The following is a 20941-nucleotide window of genomic DNA, read 5'->3' as shown; positions in this document are numbered from 1 at the left end:
AGCAAGGGTTCCCCAACTGGGAATTATTGTTTTCTCACTCAACAGTAAAAAAAAATCACACTCGTGTGAACTGAGCGGTGGAGGCTGCATGTGTGTGTGTGTGTGTGTGTGTGTGTGTGTGTGTGCGTGCGCTCTCGTGTGTGTGTGTGTGTGTGCCTGGCCTGAACAACAGCGCCCCTCCCTTAACATGTGTGGTCAGAAAAGGTACTGCAGGCTACATACAGACACGGACGGACGGACGCATACATACCCACACACATGGCCACGTATAGGAGACGGTGTGACCACCGCTCAAAAATAAATAAACAGTAGGCCTATAGTGTACATACATGGTATATGCACATTTCTAAAGTGTCAATGTAATGACCTTTAAGTCACCTTTTTAATACCAAATTGTCCAATATTACATAAGAAAGACATTGTGAAAATACAAAATAGTCAATCTACAAGCTTGGCTCACAGTAGTTTGGCTATTTTCCACAATCTGTGGCACCGAGTCAAACTAAATGTACTGCCTACAATTCCATGAAGTGCTTGTCAGGGTGGGGGGTCCCCACTACAAATATTAATTTGGGGGGTCGCGGCCTGAAATGTTGGTTCTCAAACGCTTTCATTTCAAGAATCCCCAGTTTGGTATGCATTATTAGGCCACAGATCCCCCCTTAACTCTGAGTGTATGGAATGTAGGGAACCAAATGGACCCTTACAAGTCCATTTGGTTCCATTTGCACACTTACACTCTTGAGTTACAGACCGCTAACTCAAGAGCTGGTGACTTCCTGGAACCCCTTCAAGGGTCACTTTGCGAACCACGGAGCTATTTTAGTAAATCCTAAAACATTTAGGTCTACATAACTGTGTAAACAGAACAACAGTTTAATTACGTCTCAGTATCTAAGTGAATAAATGTGCAGCCATAGCTGAGGTGGTGTTTTGTCAACACACACAAGCTAAAGAATTTGGCAACGTCAATTTGTGTTTTAACATGAATAGAAAAGAGATGCAGCCAGTATGCGCTGTAGACATTTCAATCTCACCTTTAAGCATTACGAGTTCCATCGCCATTCTGGACAATAAATGCTTAAATAGACAAATATGGAATGAAGGTTTGGGGGTTCATTTCCATTTTTCAAAAATTCTACTTCTCTTCATTCCACAATTATTTGACAGCTTTAATTACTACAGTAGTTGCTTTGCAGATGTACTGTGGATTAGAACATCCACAGTACATTAACAAATTACTTTGGTTAATGTAGAAAGATTTTGACACATTTTGAAAAAACTTGTGAAATGGGAGTTTTTGCATGAGCACTTTATACTTTTGGTACTTTATGTATATTTTGATGCCAATATTTTGTACTTTTACTCAAGTGAACAAGTGATACAGGACTTTTACTAGTAGTATTGCTACTTTAACTTAACACAGTACTTTTTTTCCACCACTGACATACGCTCTCACATGCACACGCACACGCACACACACACACACACACACACACACACACACACACACACACACACACACACACTTTTTCTTTTTTTTGCGAAATTGGGTTACTTTATTTAAAACAATGTTTAATAAAAAAAGGTCAGAAAAGGATAACAAGCATACTAAGCAAACTCTTAACCCTGAACAGGTTATTCCCTTTTTTCATGCCACTTTAGTTGTGAGATACACACTTTACTGTGACACAATAAAGATTACTAAAATAATCTGAAGCTCCAAATATAACACATGTGAACATTTGTAACAGACAACACATTGATCATGTTGACTCAGTTGTCCGATCGTATTTGTTACCCATGTAAAACAAATGTACAGTTGCTTATTGTAATGTGTTGCAATATACTGTAAGTGCAGTACCCGATGTTTTGTCCTAATTGTATGCTAGTAAAAAGCATTTAAAAGTTATTAATAAAATGGTTATTATTGCGTCATCAATTTTGGCGAATATCGTGTATTTTTGGAAATCTGTTCGATACCGATATGGCATTTTATGGCATGTATAGCCCAATTCCGATATGTTCCTGATATTGTGCATTGTTTCTGAGGGTCCCTGGAACAACATAATTTTGGGGGTTCTTGCCAAAAAGTCTAAGCACCACTGATATAGCAACAAGCTTTTCAGAAAACTGTTCATGTCTTAATGGGTTAAGTGGTTCATATTTTTCTCCAAGCACCTGAAATCAAACTTTGCAATGATGATGCAAAGGAAAGCACCATCAGACAGCAAGGCACAGCACTGACCTTACACTTAATACACTAACATGACCAGGCATTACCGGGGGCTCAGTAGGCCTACTGATAGTTCACCAGCTTGCATGCCACTGTGAACATCTGATTCAGGCTGTTCGCAGTGGACAGGGGGATGATAGACTTGAAGAACTCGTAGTTCCTCACTCTGAGAAACATCTGATCGACGTACAGCCTCAGCAGTTTGGTGGATCTCTTCATCTTGTACACCACAATCTCTTTTTCCTTCGACAAGAAAGGCAGCTGGTGAATCTTGCACGGCACGAGGCTGCCCACGTCGAGGCTCTCGTCAACCATTATGGCCATGTTTGGGGTCAGTAAAGGGATTATTCCTGACCTCCGAAAAACCTCTTCATCGCTTAAGGAACCAGGGAAGATGGTGGACACAAAGGTGACCAAGCCGTGGGGTGCCATGCCCACCATTGCCTTGAGAGTGCTGTCGCACTCATGCTCGGCGTAAAGCAGCTCGTCCTCCTTCTCCTCCCAGTGAGAGAGAGGCGTTCGGCAACGGAACTCCATGAAATCGATGACCACCCGGGTGTCCGGGAAGTGCTGGAACTCCACAGGCAGGTGAGCTTGGATGCTCTCCTTGGAGATCCAAATTGGTACTGAGGCCAAAAATGTGTAGAGGAAGTTGGCCCAGGATCTGGTGATTAGGTTTGCACAGGCATACTCCACCTTGAAGAGCTGTGCCAAATCCAAAAGCTCCAGACCCTGAACCAGGCGAGCCATAAACAGGAAGAACTCATCTGTGTGTGTCAGGGCCTGGAAACAAACAAATTATCACATGTAGCCATTAAATCACAAAATAAATAAAATAACATTTGAGCTGGGTAAGTCTAAACTCTAAACTAAATATTAACTAGAACAGAGGAGAAAACCAGCACCAACACTTATTTGTCCACTGCTTGCAAAGCCAATTATACTGTCTTAGTATTCGTTCTGTGATCCCATCCCATTATCCATTACATTTCTTAAAGGGATCCCTAGCTAATACGACAAATATGCCTTAATACATTATAATTGCCCTCTATAACTACAATGTAAAATTAAAAACACCTTAAATATTTGATTTCTTCTAGAAATAGCTAATCTTTAACTCAATAGGGGAAATGCCCGTCGCAAGTTGATGATGTCATAAAACCATGTGTGATCTATCCCTATGGAATGTATGGCATGCATGTGAAAAAAAATAAATCCTATCGTTAATATGAGCATCAAATCAATATTTCAAATGTGTGTGTTTTTTACACATACATGCCATAAATTCCATAGGGAAAGACCACACATGATTTTATGACATCAACTTGCGACGGGCACTTGCACTATTGAGTGACAATATATTATATTATACTTATACATTTAAGGTGTTTATAATTTTACATTGTAGTTACAGTATAATAGAGGGCAATTATAATGTATTAAGGCATATTTGTCGTATTAGCCAGGGATCCTTTTAAAGTTTTCACCCCGTTTTAACCGATTCAAATAGTTTTATTATTTTTATGTCCCCAGATGTATTAGTAGTATGCAAAGATCTCAGATTGCCTGGCTACTCGAGACCACAACCAATAAACAGCTTTGTTGGTGTGACAAATATTTTATGTAAGTGTTAGGTGGAGGTAGCAGACCCTAAATTATAATTAGACAGTAATATAATGGGAATTTACCGATAGTCCATCAGGTGCAGCTAGCACCTTCCGATTTCTTTTTGCTTTGGAATGACAATATTCCATTCGTGAAGCTGCTGGCTCAAGAAATTGCCAGAAGGCCATAAAATGGTTATATGTGGGAAACCTGCAACAACAAAAAACATATGGATATATTATATTATAAATTGCATTTTGTAAGATCCAAAGAAAACAATTTAAGGGAAGTGTGTGGGGGGAGAGAGAGATTGATTTATATTTATCTCTTGGACTGGCTGGGTGGCTGAAGGGCAGTTATCATGTTTTCATCCCTGTCTCACACTCAGTTATAGAGCATCGCAGTTGAAGCCCCACCCGTCTTCACTCTGGGGTCGGAAGCGTTTTCTTCATTTCTTCCATAGACATTTCATAAAGTATTTATCTAAACGTTTTTAAGCCTCGGACAAAGCCACCTCGGCTGGTGAGGAATCATGACAATATTCAATTTTTTTTAATTCAACGATTCATTCGAAAGCTGAAAAAAGGGCAGGGTACAAGACTGTGTACATCATTATTTAAAAAATTGTGGAAACTACACTCCCAGAATGCATTGCGAATGAAATATATCCCTTAAATCACGCTCAGTTTAGTTATCCAGGCCAGCATATGGCCTGACATGTAGTGATTTTCATCTCTGTGGACGCTCTTATCGTCATCTTTAACATAGTGCATCATATTTTTAAAAGAAAGACACTCGCTCACGGATTTCTGCTGAAATGCAATAATCCGCCGGGAAGACAGGGGGCAGTAAGCTACTTCCGCGGTAACCGCAAGATACATGAAAGAAGAAGAAGCTAGACCAATCACAGACGTCGATTTCACCGGATGTACATTTTTAGCAGTATGGGTAATGCAGTTCTTCTCCGTGCGATTTTGATTAAAACGTGTTTTTACTAGAACTAGAGTTATTGCATACATACTTGGGGATTCTACAGGAGCATATAGAACCATTTTACAACCACCATCCTAGTGGTAAGTGTACATTGAATTGCTACGACTTTGTGGCTGATAATGAAAAACCCTATGGTGAAAATGAATGGGCTGTTTACTTCCGACACCTCACTGCGATGCTCTATAGCTTTGAATTATTGAACCATAGGTCATGATTGTATGACCTGCGGTTCAAGAGTTCTACATTATTATACATTATATTGTAGGTCAAAACGTGAAGTGGCATGTTATAGCGCCACGCCGCCACCATGAGGTTGATACAAATTTGTAGTCTTCTGGGAGAGAAGACACATAGCATGTAAATTCCCCACAAAAGGTTTGGAAACTTAACTTTGGTCAATTATTTCTCCCCTTGGTATTGTATTTTATATCATTTTTATCGTTGATTAGTCACCTTTGCAACATCCCCCAATAGGCTTCTGTTGTTAATCACTAGCCTAGGATCAATACTATTTTGGGGTTTCTGATCCGGTCAGAGCGGAAATATAACTTTACGTCAGGCGGCCGGAACCACCAACCGGAACAAACGTTACCGTGCACCTCCAAAATGATTCCTCTATAGTTTAAAATTGGTTAGATTGGCACAATCGTTGTGTTTCTTTTGGTATTATAATCGTTTGGTATGTTCACCTTTATTCTAACTCATAGCACGACAAGCGAGAATAAACCGATTGAGTCGCATTATGTTTGGGAAACAAAAACAATGCAATGCCAATCGGAAGCAACCACCGGAACCACCTTTTTGACTGGTACCTGAGCATGGGTTCTGCAACTTTGTTGAGTTTGTGTATGCCCCTATGGAAAGATGCCATGTTTGACCAGATCTCTAGCCCCAAAACACATTAGCCCCACCGAGCGGTCAGCTCTGTGGGGCGGCTCATGTATTTGTTTTACTAAGGATAAAGCCCTTTGCAAACAGGACAGTTGCGTTTTTTCGTGGATTTGGTGTGCAATGCTGTGCGGAATCGGCGCTGCGGATCCCAAAAGGAGTCATAAAAGGAGTGATGAGTTTTTTACCGCATGCGACAAGACGCACAAATCAAACTGGGTTAGATCGAGGAAAAAAGCGCACGGCCGCAGCCACTCGTTGCACGGCCGCAGCCACTCGTCGCACGGTTAATTCGGATCCGGTATACATTAGGTCGTAGAGAATCATTGTTTTCTTTTAAAAAAATGAAATTGACAGTTTTATCCGTGCGGATAAACGCGCCTGTGTGCAAAGACTTTAAGGTTAGAAATAACTTTAGGGTTAGGCATAGTTTTACTCAGGTTAAGATTAGGAATAGGGTTTCTCTTTAGCTGCAAATTGAGGTTCTGCTTCTCAGAGGATGCAGCCTTGGCTCCACATCCGTTACTGCTAGTGACAACTTCTGACAAGTCTAGATTTAAGTTGTGCTAAAAGTTACTTTTAGGGCAAGCATTAACTGTAGTTGGCCATGGTAACTTTAGCAGTTGTTGTTGTCGAAAGCTTGTTGAAAAACAATATTTTCTATTAGGGCACAGACTTATCATTCACATTTTTGCATACAGTATAGCCAGAGCCGTCTAATCAGAGAGTCCTGCCACTGCGGGGTCAGAAACAGCGCTGGTCACGTGGTTCATTGTCACTTTACACCTCATAGACTTCAATGCATTTTGTAAACCTCCGGTTCGCCGTTTGTCACTATACGCCAATAGATGTGTGCGTAGAAGACCTGGCCCCATGAAGTGAACGGGAGTGACGCAACTCTCCATTATACGGCTCTGAGTATAGCTACTTCCTCTGACAAACAGAACCAGTTGCTCAAGGCAAACTGCCCCAGACAGTCTAATAACTAGACTGTACTAACTAGACTCTAGTAGTACACAGGAGGTAGTAGTGGCAACTGGCAACGAAAACAGACAGGAGGTTATTGCAGAGCAGTTTGGTGGAACATAAATGTCATATTTAATGCCAGGCTTTATTTATGAAATCAGTGAAAGTAAAAGGTTACCTTGTATAGAACTGGATAGCATCGTCAGACTCCGCAAATTTGAGAACACTGTAACGCTCTGTAAGAGCTGCTTCCTCCAGCTTTTTACATTCTCCCACAAGCTTGTCATGCTGCATTCTAAGCACTGTCAGTTTTATATCGTTTGAATCTTTACAATAGTTGTGTTCAGAAGCCACGGAGTAAACTGCTGGCGGCGGGTACTGGAAGCATGACGGTATGACACCTGGCTTCAGGCACTTTGTTCCTCCAGTGGGATAGGGTTCGTAGTCCTCGGGTTGGAAATGCTCCTCACATACATACGTAAGGCCTTGTTTAATACAGAAGGCTTTGACTTTGTCTTGTTTGATTGCGCAAACCCACTTTTTTCTCGTTTCGAAGTCATCTGGAAAGTCATGAAAAGCGAGATGTGGTTGCCGTCTCGTTGAAAAAGTGCAACGAGGAACACAGCAACTTCTATTAATCGTTGGAACCTTTGGCTCGCAAATGGAGGCGCCATCTTGCTTGGATCGTGTTTGAGTTGTACTGGTTGATGGTAAAACTAACGTCCTTAAAATCTTTTTAGGGTAGAAATGATCGGTAACCAGATCGCTTAAAACCTTTGAAGGTTTTGAGGAAATTGTCTCGCGAATGGAGGCACCATCTTGGTTGGATTGTGTTTGAGTTGTCCTGGTTAATGGTAAAATCCTTATCCTCTCTCTCGCCCCAGCATGGTTAGACACAGTCAGTAGTTTGACATTTATGTTAAAACCTGAAATGACAAATGTGAATAAGGCACATGTAATCAGATAACTATATGTTAAACCAGATACTCATTTCAAACAACTTGCCATAGCATAATATTCATCCATGTCTTTACCTGCAGGAGAAGGGTTTCCCACTTGTAGGGGCGTAAAATTATGCTGCTTCCCATCATGACCACCATCCATTTCTGCCTTGCTGTCTGATAGCTTTCAGTTTCAGAACCAGCAATGTCCTTCTTTTGGGATCTCTTTAACAGTGCAAAAGGTAGTGCTTTTGAGCTAAAAAATCATCACAATAAACAATCACTTAAATTGTCAAAACAACAGCATTTCCCCTTGTACTGACACTGGCCCGCGTGCACTTCTACCCCTGTGTTTGTTGACAACAACATGGACGAAAAAGAAAAGAGGCGCTAAACAACAACTTCCGTCGCACTTCCGTGTACGTCGTCATTCAGTGACGACTTCCGTTGAAAGCGGAAGTTTGAAAGTGGTCACGTGTTTGGTTGCCTGGGAAACGGAGGAGCCAATGAGAGCGACGTTTGATTTGTCAGCAGTCAATCGTGTTATGTACGCCGTGCGGAGCCCAGTGTGGAGGAGAAGCGAAGACAAGACAACACTGAAGAATATAACTGGCTAACATTCAGTGAGTAAGTAATGAAAGCAAACAGGTTTTGTTCTGTAAAAGCTATGTGGTGTCAGACAATGGCAGGTCTGTGGTTGAGAATGAAAGCCGTTAACTTGTCTTCTTCTTCGCTGTGCGACCTGTGCGACGGGTACGATGGCAAGTGACGGCGTTTAAAACCCGGTGTACCTACTACCGAGGATAATAATAATTACGTAACAGACGAGACGTGTGTGTGGGCGCCGTGAGGAATTTTCTCCAAACGATTTAAAAACACAAAGTTTACGGCTTCCTCAGAACGGCCTTGCACTGAATGTGTTGTCACTCCGCATTTCAAAGTGATCGTTGAGCAGCAGCAGCACCGAACACCGACTGATCCACAGGTTTGCATCATTATTATTTTTTGTTTCATTGGATTGACAAGACATACATTTGGCAAAATAGTACCGGCGGTCCTAAGGTAGCCTTGGGTCAAGACTATCATAGATGTATTTTATTTGCATCTTGATCCAAGGCCTTGTTTCAATTCATTGAGACCTTTTAAGACATAATAAGTTACCAATTAACTTGCAAATCATAGCCTAAGAATAACTCGCTTGTCGTGAGATTGAAGATCAAGTATTTTGAAAATGCCAAAACTAGCCTAATAGAGTTTTATAATTGGGTTTGATAGTCATTAAATTAAAGGCTAGTCCATTAGGTCTTATTAGTTTGCTAAGTAGGTCTGGACTTGTAAGCTTCGTAGCCAGGCATGCCATCTGTTCTGTCTGCCAAAAGGCTGGTTAGTTGGGTCCCTGTAACACTGGCAGCATAGTTGTTCCTTTTTCATTAGCCTACTGAATAATTTAAAACCAGTGAATTAAGAATTTGTTTTGTTAAACAGTTCTCTAATTTTGCAGTTTTCCCAGGCAGGGGCACCTGTAATTGTGTATACTGTTTACTGAACCTATTAGTTCACTATACAGTTTATATTTATTGATTGCGACCGAAGGTTGCAGTTTACCATGAGAAATGTCACAGCTTGTCCGTAGACGTGTAGACATTTTTCTATGGGCAAACCCATAGACCGTAAAAATGTGTCATCATGATGTCACCATGCTCTGATGTCACTGTGATGTAAGGGGAACCACTCTACCAGAATGGGTTTGCCGCTCTGACATCAAGCTCTGGCTTCACTGTGATGTCACACTAACAGAATCCCCCTTTATGCCCATATATGGAGTTCCCTGATGTCATCAATATTAATGATGCCCTGTTAGAGAGATCCCTGTGATGCCAGGGGAACAAATCCCTTTTATGCCCATATATGGAGATCCCTGATGGCAAGGGCGAGGTCGCTTGTTGCCCTAGGTGTCTTACCAGTATAACCTTTTTAAAAGGAGGAGAAAAGTTTTTTGGACTGTTAGAAATGCTTTTTGTTTTCCTTTTCTTCATGCAGTTAAATCAGCATGTGTTTTGGATTAGAAGGGTCATATGGATGGTGATAAGAGCATTGTGTTAAGATGTTGGCCTAAATCCAACTTGTAATGCTACAATGGATTTTCATCTCTCAAATACAACAAATGGATAGTCATGCATTGACTCCACATTGTGAAAGTATGAGTGCTGATTCTTTCATATTTACCACATTCTATGATTTCTCTCGCAGCAAATGTAAAACATTTTTTGAGATACAGGGAAAATCGGTCTGTTATGCATGCATGATTAACTGGACTTGGGAAATTTGGACTATAGAATACACTTCTCCCCCCATCGGGCGACAAGCGCATTCTTTGCTTGAGTACCGGTAAATTAAATGCGCAAGAAATCTTGGAATAAATCCTGCATTCTTTTCATAGATATAGAGTGCAGATGCACAGAAGTTTACTGCTGCTTACAATGAATTATTTGGCCTTTCTTAAATAGCTCTCCCTCCCTCCTTCCCTCCCTTGTTGTTTAGGCTTAGCATGTTTCTCTCACGCACAGTGCATCTATCACAGTCAACCCTTGTAATCCAGACAGTGTTGAATTGACACTGCTAATCTGACATGTCTATTTCAGTCTGCCTGCATCTATGAGTTGGCAAGTCGAGTGTGTCCTGCACATGTAGAAGAAGTGGATGATTCAGGACCAGGAACTGCACTGCAGTGATGCCAGAGTCTTCCCTTGGTGAGTAAGCTGTTAAAGATTTTGGCCTGGAGAAATGATGTTGACCAGCAGCCCTTGTTGTAGCATTTTACTGCGAGTGTGTACAAACAGTTGTCAGTTGTAATAACAACTTAATAGTTATCCCAATATTTCACTTAACATGTACACACAAATAAGTGTGGAAATTGATCTGATCATCATGCATTTGTTTCTTAGCTTTAGCCAAAACAGGGAAGTGCTCTGTCTACTACAGTAGTTTGTACTAAGAACAGTCTCATCCTTTATATATCCAGCCTTGAGCGTAAAGAAAAGGTTAAATTGACACACATGACAGTTCAGTGCTATTAATATATGCTATTTCTGTGCCACATGGGTAACCTCAATTCCTGGCCTCCCTCTGCATTGCTTTTGTGGTGCGAGAACAAGGCTGTCCTATGCCTTTACTAACTGCATAATGGTTTATCAACAACAGGCCCAGATATCTGCTTGACAACAGACTATTTTTTTTCACCCTGCAGATTTCAAGGACGTTCCTGGCGGCTCTTTCAAATGTAGAATGTCTCCCCTGAGACAATTCAGCCAATCGTCAGTGCTCTCCCTGCCATTGCACAGAAACCAATACATGCTCGGCTCCTTTTGCACCGAGGACAACGTGCCAGAATGTTTATCATGCATCAACCAGGTTGGCTATAGTCATACTTAATTCATAATGTTTTGTTGATTTTGAAAAATATGATGGGAGTTTTATGCTAGAATAACGTGATTCAAATGAAGACTCTACATGAACTACAGACATGATTTTTTTTAAAGTAAATGAAAGCTCAAAAGTTAGATAATTCCAACAGTTGCCTTCTTATATTTGTCTGTGATAAAGTAGTAGCTGTCAGATTTAAGTATGAACATCCCGCATAGATGCTCACCATACCGATCTTTAGAGGTTAGTTTTTATGTCTGTTCTGTTCATTCAACAGTGCCAATGGCCAGCTGACACTACAAAATTAAATAACAGTTCAAATGTGCTCTAATTGTCCCTCAAACAATCTACAAGCTTGATGTTGAGATTTTATATTTATGATGAAGTTTGAAGTATCCCAGCTCAGAAGCCTTGAGGTTAGATTGTCCGCCCTGAGATTGGGAGGCCAAGGTTCGATGTCCAGCCGGGTCATACTAAAGACTCTTAAGAATGGGACCCAATGCCTCCCTGCTTGGCACTCAGCATCACGGGTTGAATTGGGGGGAAGTCCCTGCGACATACTGGCGTCATGTCCTGGGGGTGTACATTACTTGTACATCAAGCTGCAGAAACAGAACATGGGCCCTATAGGCCTCATGGCTCACACTATATAACCTCCTCTGAAACAATTTCCATGGATGAAAAACATTACACAGCCCAGAACATTGCGCTACATAAAGATACAAAAAATCACACCCGTGTGAAGTGGAGCTGTGTGTGTGTGTGTGTGTGTGTGTGTGTGTGTGTGTGTGTGTGTGTGTGTGTGTGTGTGTGTGTGTGTGTGTGTGTGTGTGTGTGTGTGTGTGTGTGTGTGTGTGTGTGTGTGTGTGTGTGTGTGTGTGTGTGGATCATGTGTACCAATTTTTGTGACATTTGAAGAAAATATGTAGGAAAAGGAGCAAAAAGTGTGTTTTGGAGAAAATTCAAGATGGCGGAAAATCTATCATGGCGCAAATGGGCGTGGCCTAGATGGGGAGATGCGTCATGACCCAAGGAATCCAGGGAAAAAATATTTTTAATTTTCCGACCTACGGTTCAAGAGTTACAGGCCAAAACGTAAAGTGGGGTGTTATGGCGCCACCATGCGGCCAAATGACACAATTATTTTTTATTTAATCCTTGAAATCATTATGAACCTCCTCTCCAAGTCTTGAAACTCTAGCCCCTATGGTTTGCGAGAGACAAATAATTGAATGTGAGTTTTTGCGATTCCCATTATAAGTCAATGGGGAAAATTAATTCACTAATAAATTAATATCAATTAAACTATTGAACCTTTCTCTTAGCAAGTTACTAGCCCACGATTCCCGAGTAAGCCGGTCGATTTGACATATGGCGCGAGTGTGTGGTGGCAAAACTGTGGGACTAGTAGCGTGCCGAAGTTTAGTAAGTTCAGGCTACATACAGACACACACACACACACACACACACACACAGACCCACACGGCCACGTATAGGGAGCCTGTGCTTCACACAGCTCCAAAAACAGTGTGAAAGATTAAGGCAAAGGCACTTGCTCAGGTGCCAAAAGACATAATAAACATGATAAGGGAGCCACCAGTAAATGCACTAAACAAACTATTTAGGGTAGGCCTTGTGTACTAAAATATGTAGTCTTAAAATATTCTGTTGAAGACACAAATAGAAACGCTGAGAAGATACTATTTGAATAGTCTCACGTAGCCAGACAAACATTCCACAATCTACAAATGCTATATAGAGTATGGAACTACACCTCCCGAAATCCAAGAACGGAAGCTGTCATCTGCTCGTCATTTCCGTTCAGGATTCTTTTTTACATATTGATACATCTTTGAGGATACATACTATACACAACATGGTATATGCCTGGAGGCCTCTTCAGATATATCTGTCAATAATTTGTGCGTATCCATGTAGAATCTTACCAACATTTCTATTTGTGTAATCTATATTTTACAACATTTACCTGTCGCACCTCACCCTGTCACCGGAGAATTATATAACTCAATGAAGGTGAATGCAAAAGTATATTGTGACATCCAACAGCAGGAAAAGCAAACACTCTCCAACGCTCTTTTCAGAGGACTAATCTCTGACCCTTCTTAAAGCTGTCCACTCACACAGAGTAGCTGCCCTTGAGTATATTCTAAATGTAGAGAAACTACACTAATAGACTTTATAACAACAATGTCTTAACAAGCTGACAGGTTACGTTGAGAATAGAAGTGTAGAGCATTCCTTGTCCAGAATCAGCTGTTACCTGCCCTTCATGAATAAATGCCAGCAGCAGGGGTTTATGACTGCCCCCCTAATGTGGAGCAACACAGCCCCAATACGATGTATGAATACAGCAGTGATGGAAGAAGTACTCTCATGTTTTACTTAAGTAAAAGTATCAATACTGCAATGTAGATGTACTCTGTTATAAGTAGAAGTCCCGTATTAAAATCTTTTACTTGAGTAAGAGTACAAAAGTATTGGCATCAAAATATACATCTAAGTACCAAATGGGAAAGTAGTCATTGTGAAGAATGTTCCACAAGTTCAAAATGCATAAAAAACCTTTTGAAAATAGCCAATGTATGAGTGAGCTTGTAGATTTGCTATTTTCAAATGATGGAAATATAGGGCTGAAGTGGTTAGTGTATTTTGGAATAATAATCAAAATCTACAAAGTAACTAGTAACTTATTTTAATATAATTGTAGTGGAGTAAGTACTATATTTTCCTCTGAGATGTAGCGGGGTAGAAGTAAAAGTATTGAAAATTGTAAATATTGAAGGAAGTAAAAAAAATACCTCAAAATTGTAGTTCTGGGTGCCCGCTGGCCTAGTGGTCAAGGCGCATACCACATACTAGGCTATGATGCCTGCTGGCGTCGCCGGTTCGATTCCCGATCCGGACGACCTTTGCCACATGTCATTCCCCATCTCTCTCTCCCCATTTCCTGTCAGTCTACTATCCCATCAAATAAAGGCATAAAAAGCCCCCCCAAAAAAAACAAAAAAAAAAACAATTGTAGTTCTGTAGTTCAGTACTTGAGTACATTGCACCACTGGAATACAGACAAATACACAAGCACTAATTGTATGAAATATTTCGCTCACATCCCTTATACCAGTGGTTCTCAAAGTGGATTCCAGGGGAATCCTTTATGGGGGTCTAAATTGACCCATACAAGTCTGTAACTCTGACAGCATGCAAATGGAACCAAATCCATTTGTATACTGTACTGTCGGAGTTAAGGGGAGACCTTGAAATGTAAAAGTTTGAGAAACACTGCCTTATACCATTTCCTACAATAGATGCCGGAGAAAACAATGCATGACAACATTGTAGCCAATTTGAAACATCATATCCCTCTTGTCTTTATTTGCCCCTTTTTTGCAGGAACTGTCCTCCCTTGGCCTCCCACCGGTTTGGACAGAATCCGATGGGAGCTCAGAGCTTAATGTGGTGACGGTGCTCAACAGCATGTATGACCTGATTCAGCTGCACCGCAGAGGCCTGCGCACCCTGGAAGACATGGAAGTGGAGCAGCTCAAGTCGAGCAGCAGCGTGGACTGCCTGCAGCTAAGCAACACTCGGCTAAAGGTGACCCCCAACAACCCCACAAGCATCCACATCCAGAACGTAACCGTTGCCGCAACCAAAACTGTCATTTATTTTTGTCAACCAAAAAACTCTGTGTCCCATAGCTAGTAACAAGAACAGGAAATGGTTATGGATTTGGAATCCTTACAAAATCCATATTTTTTCTTTGTATATTTAAGTTATTTTTCGTAATTTGTATATATGTTCCAGTGTTTAACGACATAAACGTAATTAGATCGTTAATTGCAGTTATTTGTGTGACAATTAATCATTGTGGTGTAAAAAAATCATAATTGTGACAGCCCTACTATCACTAGATTTTGTTCCTTTCTATGGTTGTGATTTATATTTTCGCCCATGCTTCTATTATGTAGGATCAAGTTGAACTTTGCAAAAGGGAAAACACAGGACTCCTTGAGAGAGAACGTCAGCTACAGCTGAAAGTGAAGAGCCTACAGAACTGCCTGAAAAATGAAAAAGAAGAGGTAATGGGACTTTGTTTTGTATAATTAATGGCAATTACCACACTGTGTGACACAGAATGAAAATAAATGTTCCTAATTTTCCGGTTTGATTTGGAAAATGCCGTTTTACAATGTAATTTTCACTGCTTTCACAGGTGCAAAAACTGCAGCATATCATTGCAAACCGGGCCAGCCAGTACAATCACGATATGAAGAGGAAAGAAAGGGAGTTCAACAAACTCAGAGAGCGTTTGAATCAACTCCTGGTTGACAAGAAGGAGAAGAAACAAGGTTTTATTGAATATCTTTTAGGCCTAAATCTGTCTTGAATTTGCAACTATTTAACGATTATGACAACTTTATATACATGGTTAAAATTCAAATTTCACTGATCTTTCACTTGCAGCCATTGACGTATTAAATTACATCGGAAGAGCTGATGGGAAAAGGAGCCGCTGGAAAACTGGAAAAACAGAGATTAGGTAAGTGTTATGGTTTTAACAACCCTCTTGTATTGTTCATTAAGGCCAGGGATTTTTTAACATAACCATATTTATATTCAAATACATTCTTATAGAGCTTGCTTTGTAGAATATGCTATTTTGAAGTTTCTTACCACATGATAAATAAACAGAAATATATGTAGGTCTATACTGTATTATGTTTTACTCCAGTGATCAGATTATGATCTTTCTCATTCTAAGACATGAGGCGGAGATGTACAGGACTCTGCTGAGTGACTACGACAACCGTCAGAAAGACCTGTTGCTGGAAAATGCAGAGCTGAAGAAAGTGTTGCAGCAGATGAAAAGAGACATGATGTCAATTCTACGCTCAAAGAAACCAACACCGAAACGCGAGACGCATGAAGACGGTCCAGGACAGGTTGGACAAGTTTCTTTTTTTCTTCTTTTTTTTCTACTACCCTTCCCTTTTCACAGCATTGCCATTGTGTTCTATTACAGACCTTTTTTTCTTAGTTATATATCTTGTTGCTTAATCTTGAGAGGCATTGCTCCCACTTAACCCCATATAACTTATTATCACTACAGAGTCCAGTCCACACACTAAACTAGAGAAGGAAATATATTTCAAAATAACCTTCCCCCCCCCCCAAACCTTTTGGGTTTTTTGTGATATGATGAATGACTGGTAGAGAAGTAGTTTACTGGATGATCCCACCTGGCCCATCTTTATGGCCCACAAGATTACAAACTGACAAAGATGACCATGGTTTGGCTTAGAATGAAACATGTTTGTTCAGCCTACTATAGTCAAATTATAGTATAACTGAGGCCAGGCCCTGTATTGTTTTTGGATGCTGCTGTTTTCCATTGACCATTTGCAAGTCAGGTCAGTATATTTTAATTAGCCTTTCCCATTTATTCTATCAGTCTGACTCGGAGGAAGAAGAGGAAGTGTTTGATTCCAGTAAGGACAGTGTAGAGTTGTCTTGCGTCCACGCCCGTGAGAAGCTGACCAATAGCATTCGCCTTCAGTGGAGGAGACTCAAGAGCCATGTGGAGAGACTGGACAGCCAAGGTAGCCTTCCTCACGCACCCAGGACAATTCTACTGTTATACTTTTTTCCTATTTTGTATGCTACTTAAAAAAAATACAAATACATTTACCAAGCCAATGAGAGAGGACTGAATGTAAACATGAAAGTCATGGATCAGCAGCAACCTCTACTGGTTGCTGTAGGAAAAGCAGTTTGCATCTCCTTGCATGATTTTCTTAGATGTAGTCGCCCTCAAACACTGGCAGTGCTGCATCAGAAGAGCCACTGGTATTTATAGCAAGCAACGTGTGCTCTCCTGGCAGAAGGTGACTGTCTCCTTCTGCCTCAAAGTAGGAGACAGACCTGCCCCCATTTGTTTCAGCATTCTGTGAATACTGAAACCAGGATGCTGGCCCCTCCAGGAATACCAGACCATGGACTCTCATTGCTGATTATCACACAAATGTGATATCAAGTGGTTTAAACGCTATGTATATAAAGGAATGCTATGTTCAAAACTATGTGTTGAAGGTACGTTGATAACAGTGCTATTGGGGTTGTGAGATAAGCTGCTTTGACAACCTTCCTCTGCCTAGGCTGGCCTGTACCAACTACCAAGTGAAAGAGAAGGGAATTTTATTGTTTCAAACATTGCCAACTTGAATCAGTCGTGGATCAGCAGTGACCTCTACTGGTTGATGTTGGAAAAGCAACTTAAAATCATTGCATATTTTTCTTGTTATCATGTATCATGTTCTATCATAGGAATTGGAAGTTGGCACTAAAATAGCTTGTGTGTGAATGGTAGAACTATTATGACGTTTTTTTTAATTTTTTTAAGTAACATAATCATAAGGCTTTGTTGAACTAACACTGTTCTATGTATGTTACTTGTTCATGTTCAGCATCTTTAGCACAAGTGGGTGAGCGGGCCAATGTGAACACAATACCAAGGGAGGCTCATGAAAAAGAGATGGAGAGACTCAACCTGGAGATCCAACAGTGCAAAGACTTTATTCATTCACAGCAACAGTTACTGCAGGTATGTGTGTAATACATTTACTGTTTGGTGTTAATATTTCAATCAGCAATATGAGTTTGAGCCACAGTGTGGTGGTGGCTAATAAAAGAGGAACCAGACTGGCATAAAGTCATTTATTTTTTGTTTTTTAGAAAGGCAGCAGTTGAAGTAGGGTTTGCATAACTAAAAGTTGAAATTAATAGAGTAGCTAAGGGAATTTGAGTTTTTATTGGGGTGTATTAGTCATGCATTTTTGAAAACCAATGGAACGGCAACATTGTCCTTCATATTCCAACAGATGTCTACGAACAATATCTATGATTGTAACTCTATAGTAGAGCGTCTGCTAAATGCCTAAATTGTAGTTATGGTTTTCATTATCTACAAACACGCAGGATCAAAATGTAACTATTCTTGGAGTGATTCATTACGTGGAAATGTGTCTTGACCAAAACACCAACAGTAAATTCCCACACAGCAGGGAACCACCCCTCTCTAGCCGCTCACGACTCTCGGCACTGATTTTAATTTCATCGACTAAAACTTATGAAATTTTTTCGTCAACTACCTTTTTTCACTGATGCAAACTAAATAAAAACTTGATGCAAACTAAATAAAAACTAAGCTATGATGACTAAATAATATATAGACAATTTCATCAACAAATAAAAAATTCACTACAATAGGGAGGGACTAGTGGAGAAAAGATGCAGTAGAACTTAAAGACAAGTCATTTTATGTTCTGTTGCCCTCGGGTGTTGCGCTCTGAAAATGGGGAATTTAAGGAGCCCGTTTCTACTACCGCGACGTGAGGCAGGACTACGGCTGCTATGACGCAATCGCCGTTGTGGTCCAAATCATTAAGCAAAGACCTACATAGTCTGGTGGTGCTCTTGCAACGTAGTTACACCTTCCCTCTGGTCTTGTAGCAGCAGCTGAGTTCTCCGTGTGACGAAGAGACAGCATCGCTGCTGAACGACTGCTACATGCTGGAGGAGAAGGAGCGCCTCAGAGAGGAGTGGAAGACCCTCGGAGAGCAGAGAAGGAACTTGGAGAAAGAGAGAAGGAACTTCACGGAGGCAGCCATAAGACTGAGCCATGAAGTATGTTTAAAAGAGATAACTAACAAACAGTTAAAATGTGATGAATGAAAGGTCCTGTGAGGCAAATAAAGTGCTCTCATACATGTATCATTATTGAGCAAACATGTTTGTGGTAGTTACTGTTCTATAAATGTGCTTTTGCACATTAGCATACACTTAAGCAAAGAAAACACACAAAGAAATGAACCTGGTATATTCTTGGAAGAGTTCATAGACAAGATTGTGTGCACATCTCAAGCCTATATTCAGGCCAGGTGCTGGACATCAAGGTATCAGATAATGGAAGGAGAAAAACGCCCGCACACTGTTCATATGCTCCAAAAACTTACTTTTATTATAGGCAACTGGCTGCAACGTTTCGACTTTACGTCTTCATCAGGCAAAAGTCAAAGTCACTTTTGCCTGATGAAGACGTAAAGTCGAAACGTTGCAGCCAGTTGCCTATAATAAAAGTAAGTTTTTGGAGCATATGAACAGTGTGCGGGCGTTTTTCTCCTTCCATATTCTTGGAAGAGGTCAGTTACAAAGAACATTGTAAATATTGCATGCTAAAATGGTATGACTTAATGACTTTTAGTCTCTTAACCTGTGTCCTGTCTAAATTGCAGAGGAAGTCTTTCGAGGATGACCGTGCAACATGGCTCAAACATCAGTTTTTAAACTTGACTCCCTTTGCAGACCCAAACAAACCTCAGATGTCAAAGTCTAAAAGTGCCTTTTCAATATGTGAGTCATAAAATGAATACCACTCCAAATGTTTTCTTGTTTACTTGGAGGTAAAGTGAAGTAAGTAAGTAAGGTAGAATGTTTCATGGGCCAAATTGAATATTTTTAAGATCAACTAATGGAAAAGTCTTGTATTTTTGCATTGAATCACAGTACCTAATTCCTTTTACAGCTGAACCAGATGATAGTCCAGTGTCAACTCCAGAATGGCTGAATGAATGTGAATCCCATACAAGCTTCTGCACACCCACATGTGGCCCAGTTACAACACCACCTACTTCAGACCACCCTCGTCACCTAATCCCAGAGAACAGGTAGTTGCCCACCGGTCCATGTTGCAAGACTCTTGAAATGTTAACTACATGACACCATTACATGAGTGTGTGTTAATCTGTGTCTTCCAGCCCAAGCACAACCAAACCAAAGACGAGGAGTTTGTTCATGCGAGAAACGAATGTCTTTCATAATGGTGAGGTCCATGCCCAGCAGTGGAACTCTAGGGACCACTGGAGCCTCACCCTGAATGATGATAAAAACAGCTCTATTTAAAGACGGCAACTTCAATAATTGTGATCATAGAGACAATCCATGTTCACAAAACATTTAATTTCATGTGCGCTATAAAGGAAGTACACCTGAATGGGGAAATGCCAATGTTGACCATCATTCAAGTCTTATCAGTAATTTAAGCCAAAAAGGAGTTCAGGCAAACCCCTTGTGTTCTTTCTTTTGGGTGGTGGGGGACTTGAGTGATAATTTGTGTAATTTGTTATTTTATTTTTTATTTTAAAGCTTACATTTATATGTTTAGATTTCATAATTAGTGCATATGTTTTTATTTATTTTGCTCCTGGAAATGTCATTGCCAAAGGTATTATTTCTATTATAGTATATCAATCTTTGGGCAGTGATATACTGGTCAATCAAAAGAAAAAAAGAAAACTGCTAATGTAATTACATTAATATTGACAATTTGGGGGCACTGTTGCACATCACTCCATATTAATAACTGCCCCTAGTAATGATGTCATAGTCATTTTGTGAACATGTAAAGTGACTATAATGTAGGCTACACTGTTTTAGAATGTAGATTGAAATGCTGCTGTTCTATTGAATGCAATAAGAAACTATATGATTAATTTACAGTATTGTCCTTACTGTTATTGTAACAACACTGCGTAGGGAGCAACACTAATAGGAGATATTAATTCTGTTTATGGGGATGAAAGGATGAGAAGTTTTTAAATTGTGTAGCAAAATCTTGTAAAATTCACTCTGATTTAAATACAAACATATCCCTTGAACTGTTTTCATTTCTACTAATGTGATTGTTCTGTTTCCTCTTATTGTTGGTTGCAATGAACTGGTGAAATCATATACTGGAGACAGACTTATGCATACAATGATTTATTACTAAAATGTGAAATATACTATTGACATTTACAATTTGAAATGTTTC

At 40.3% G+C, this 20941-nt stretch overlaps 2 protein-coding genes across 2 annotated transcripts; one reads left to right on the top strand and one right to left on the bottom strand.

The window, feature by feature from the left end:
- Positions 1-2299: 2299 nt before the first annotated feature.
- Positions 2300-6982, bottom strand: LOC308287514 (uncharacterized protein; the record flags this gene model as incomplete). The annotated part of the gene is made up of 3 exons (XM_080728716.1): positions 2300-3019; positions 3925-4051; positions 6867-6982. The coding sequence occupies 3 exons, from the start codon at positions 6980-6982 to the stop codon at positions 2300-2302; spliced, it is 963 nt and encodes a 320-aa protein (XP_080584842.1).
- Positions 6983-8209: 1227 nt separating this feature from the next.
- LOC308287506 (afadin- and alpha-actinin-binding protein-like) lies at positions 8210-20031 on the top strand (the record flags this gene model as incomplete). Its single annotated transcript, XM_080728702.1, has 14 exons — positions 8210-8252; positions 10272-10379; positions 10877-11040; positions 14464-14667; positions 15042-15152; positions 15287-15422; positions 15538-15613; positions 15836-16016; positions 16526-16673; positions 17538-17674; positions 18583-18756; positions 19365-19482; positions 19655-19796; positions 19887-20031. Exons 2-14 carry the CDS (start codon positions 10361-10363, stop codon positions 20029-20031), a joined length of 1755 nt encoding a protein of 584 aa, XP_080584828.1. The 5' UTR covers positions 8210-8252; positions 10272-10360.
- Between the last annotated feature and the right edge of the window lie 910 nt (positions 20032-20941).

Source organism: Nannobrachium achirus, assembly GCF_963921795.1.
Source record: "Nannobrachium achirus genome assembly, chromosome: 1".
Lineage (NCBI taxonomy): Eukaryota > Metazoa > Chordata > Actinopteri > Myctophiformes > Myctophidae > Nannobrachium > Nannobrachium achirus.
Note: the sequence above shows the minus strand (reverse complement) of the source record. Positions and strands in the feature narration are given on the sequence as shown.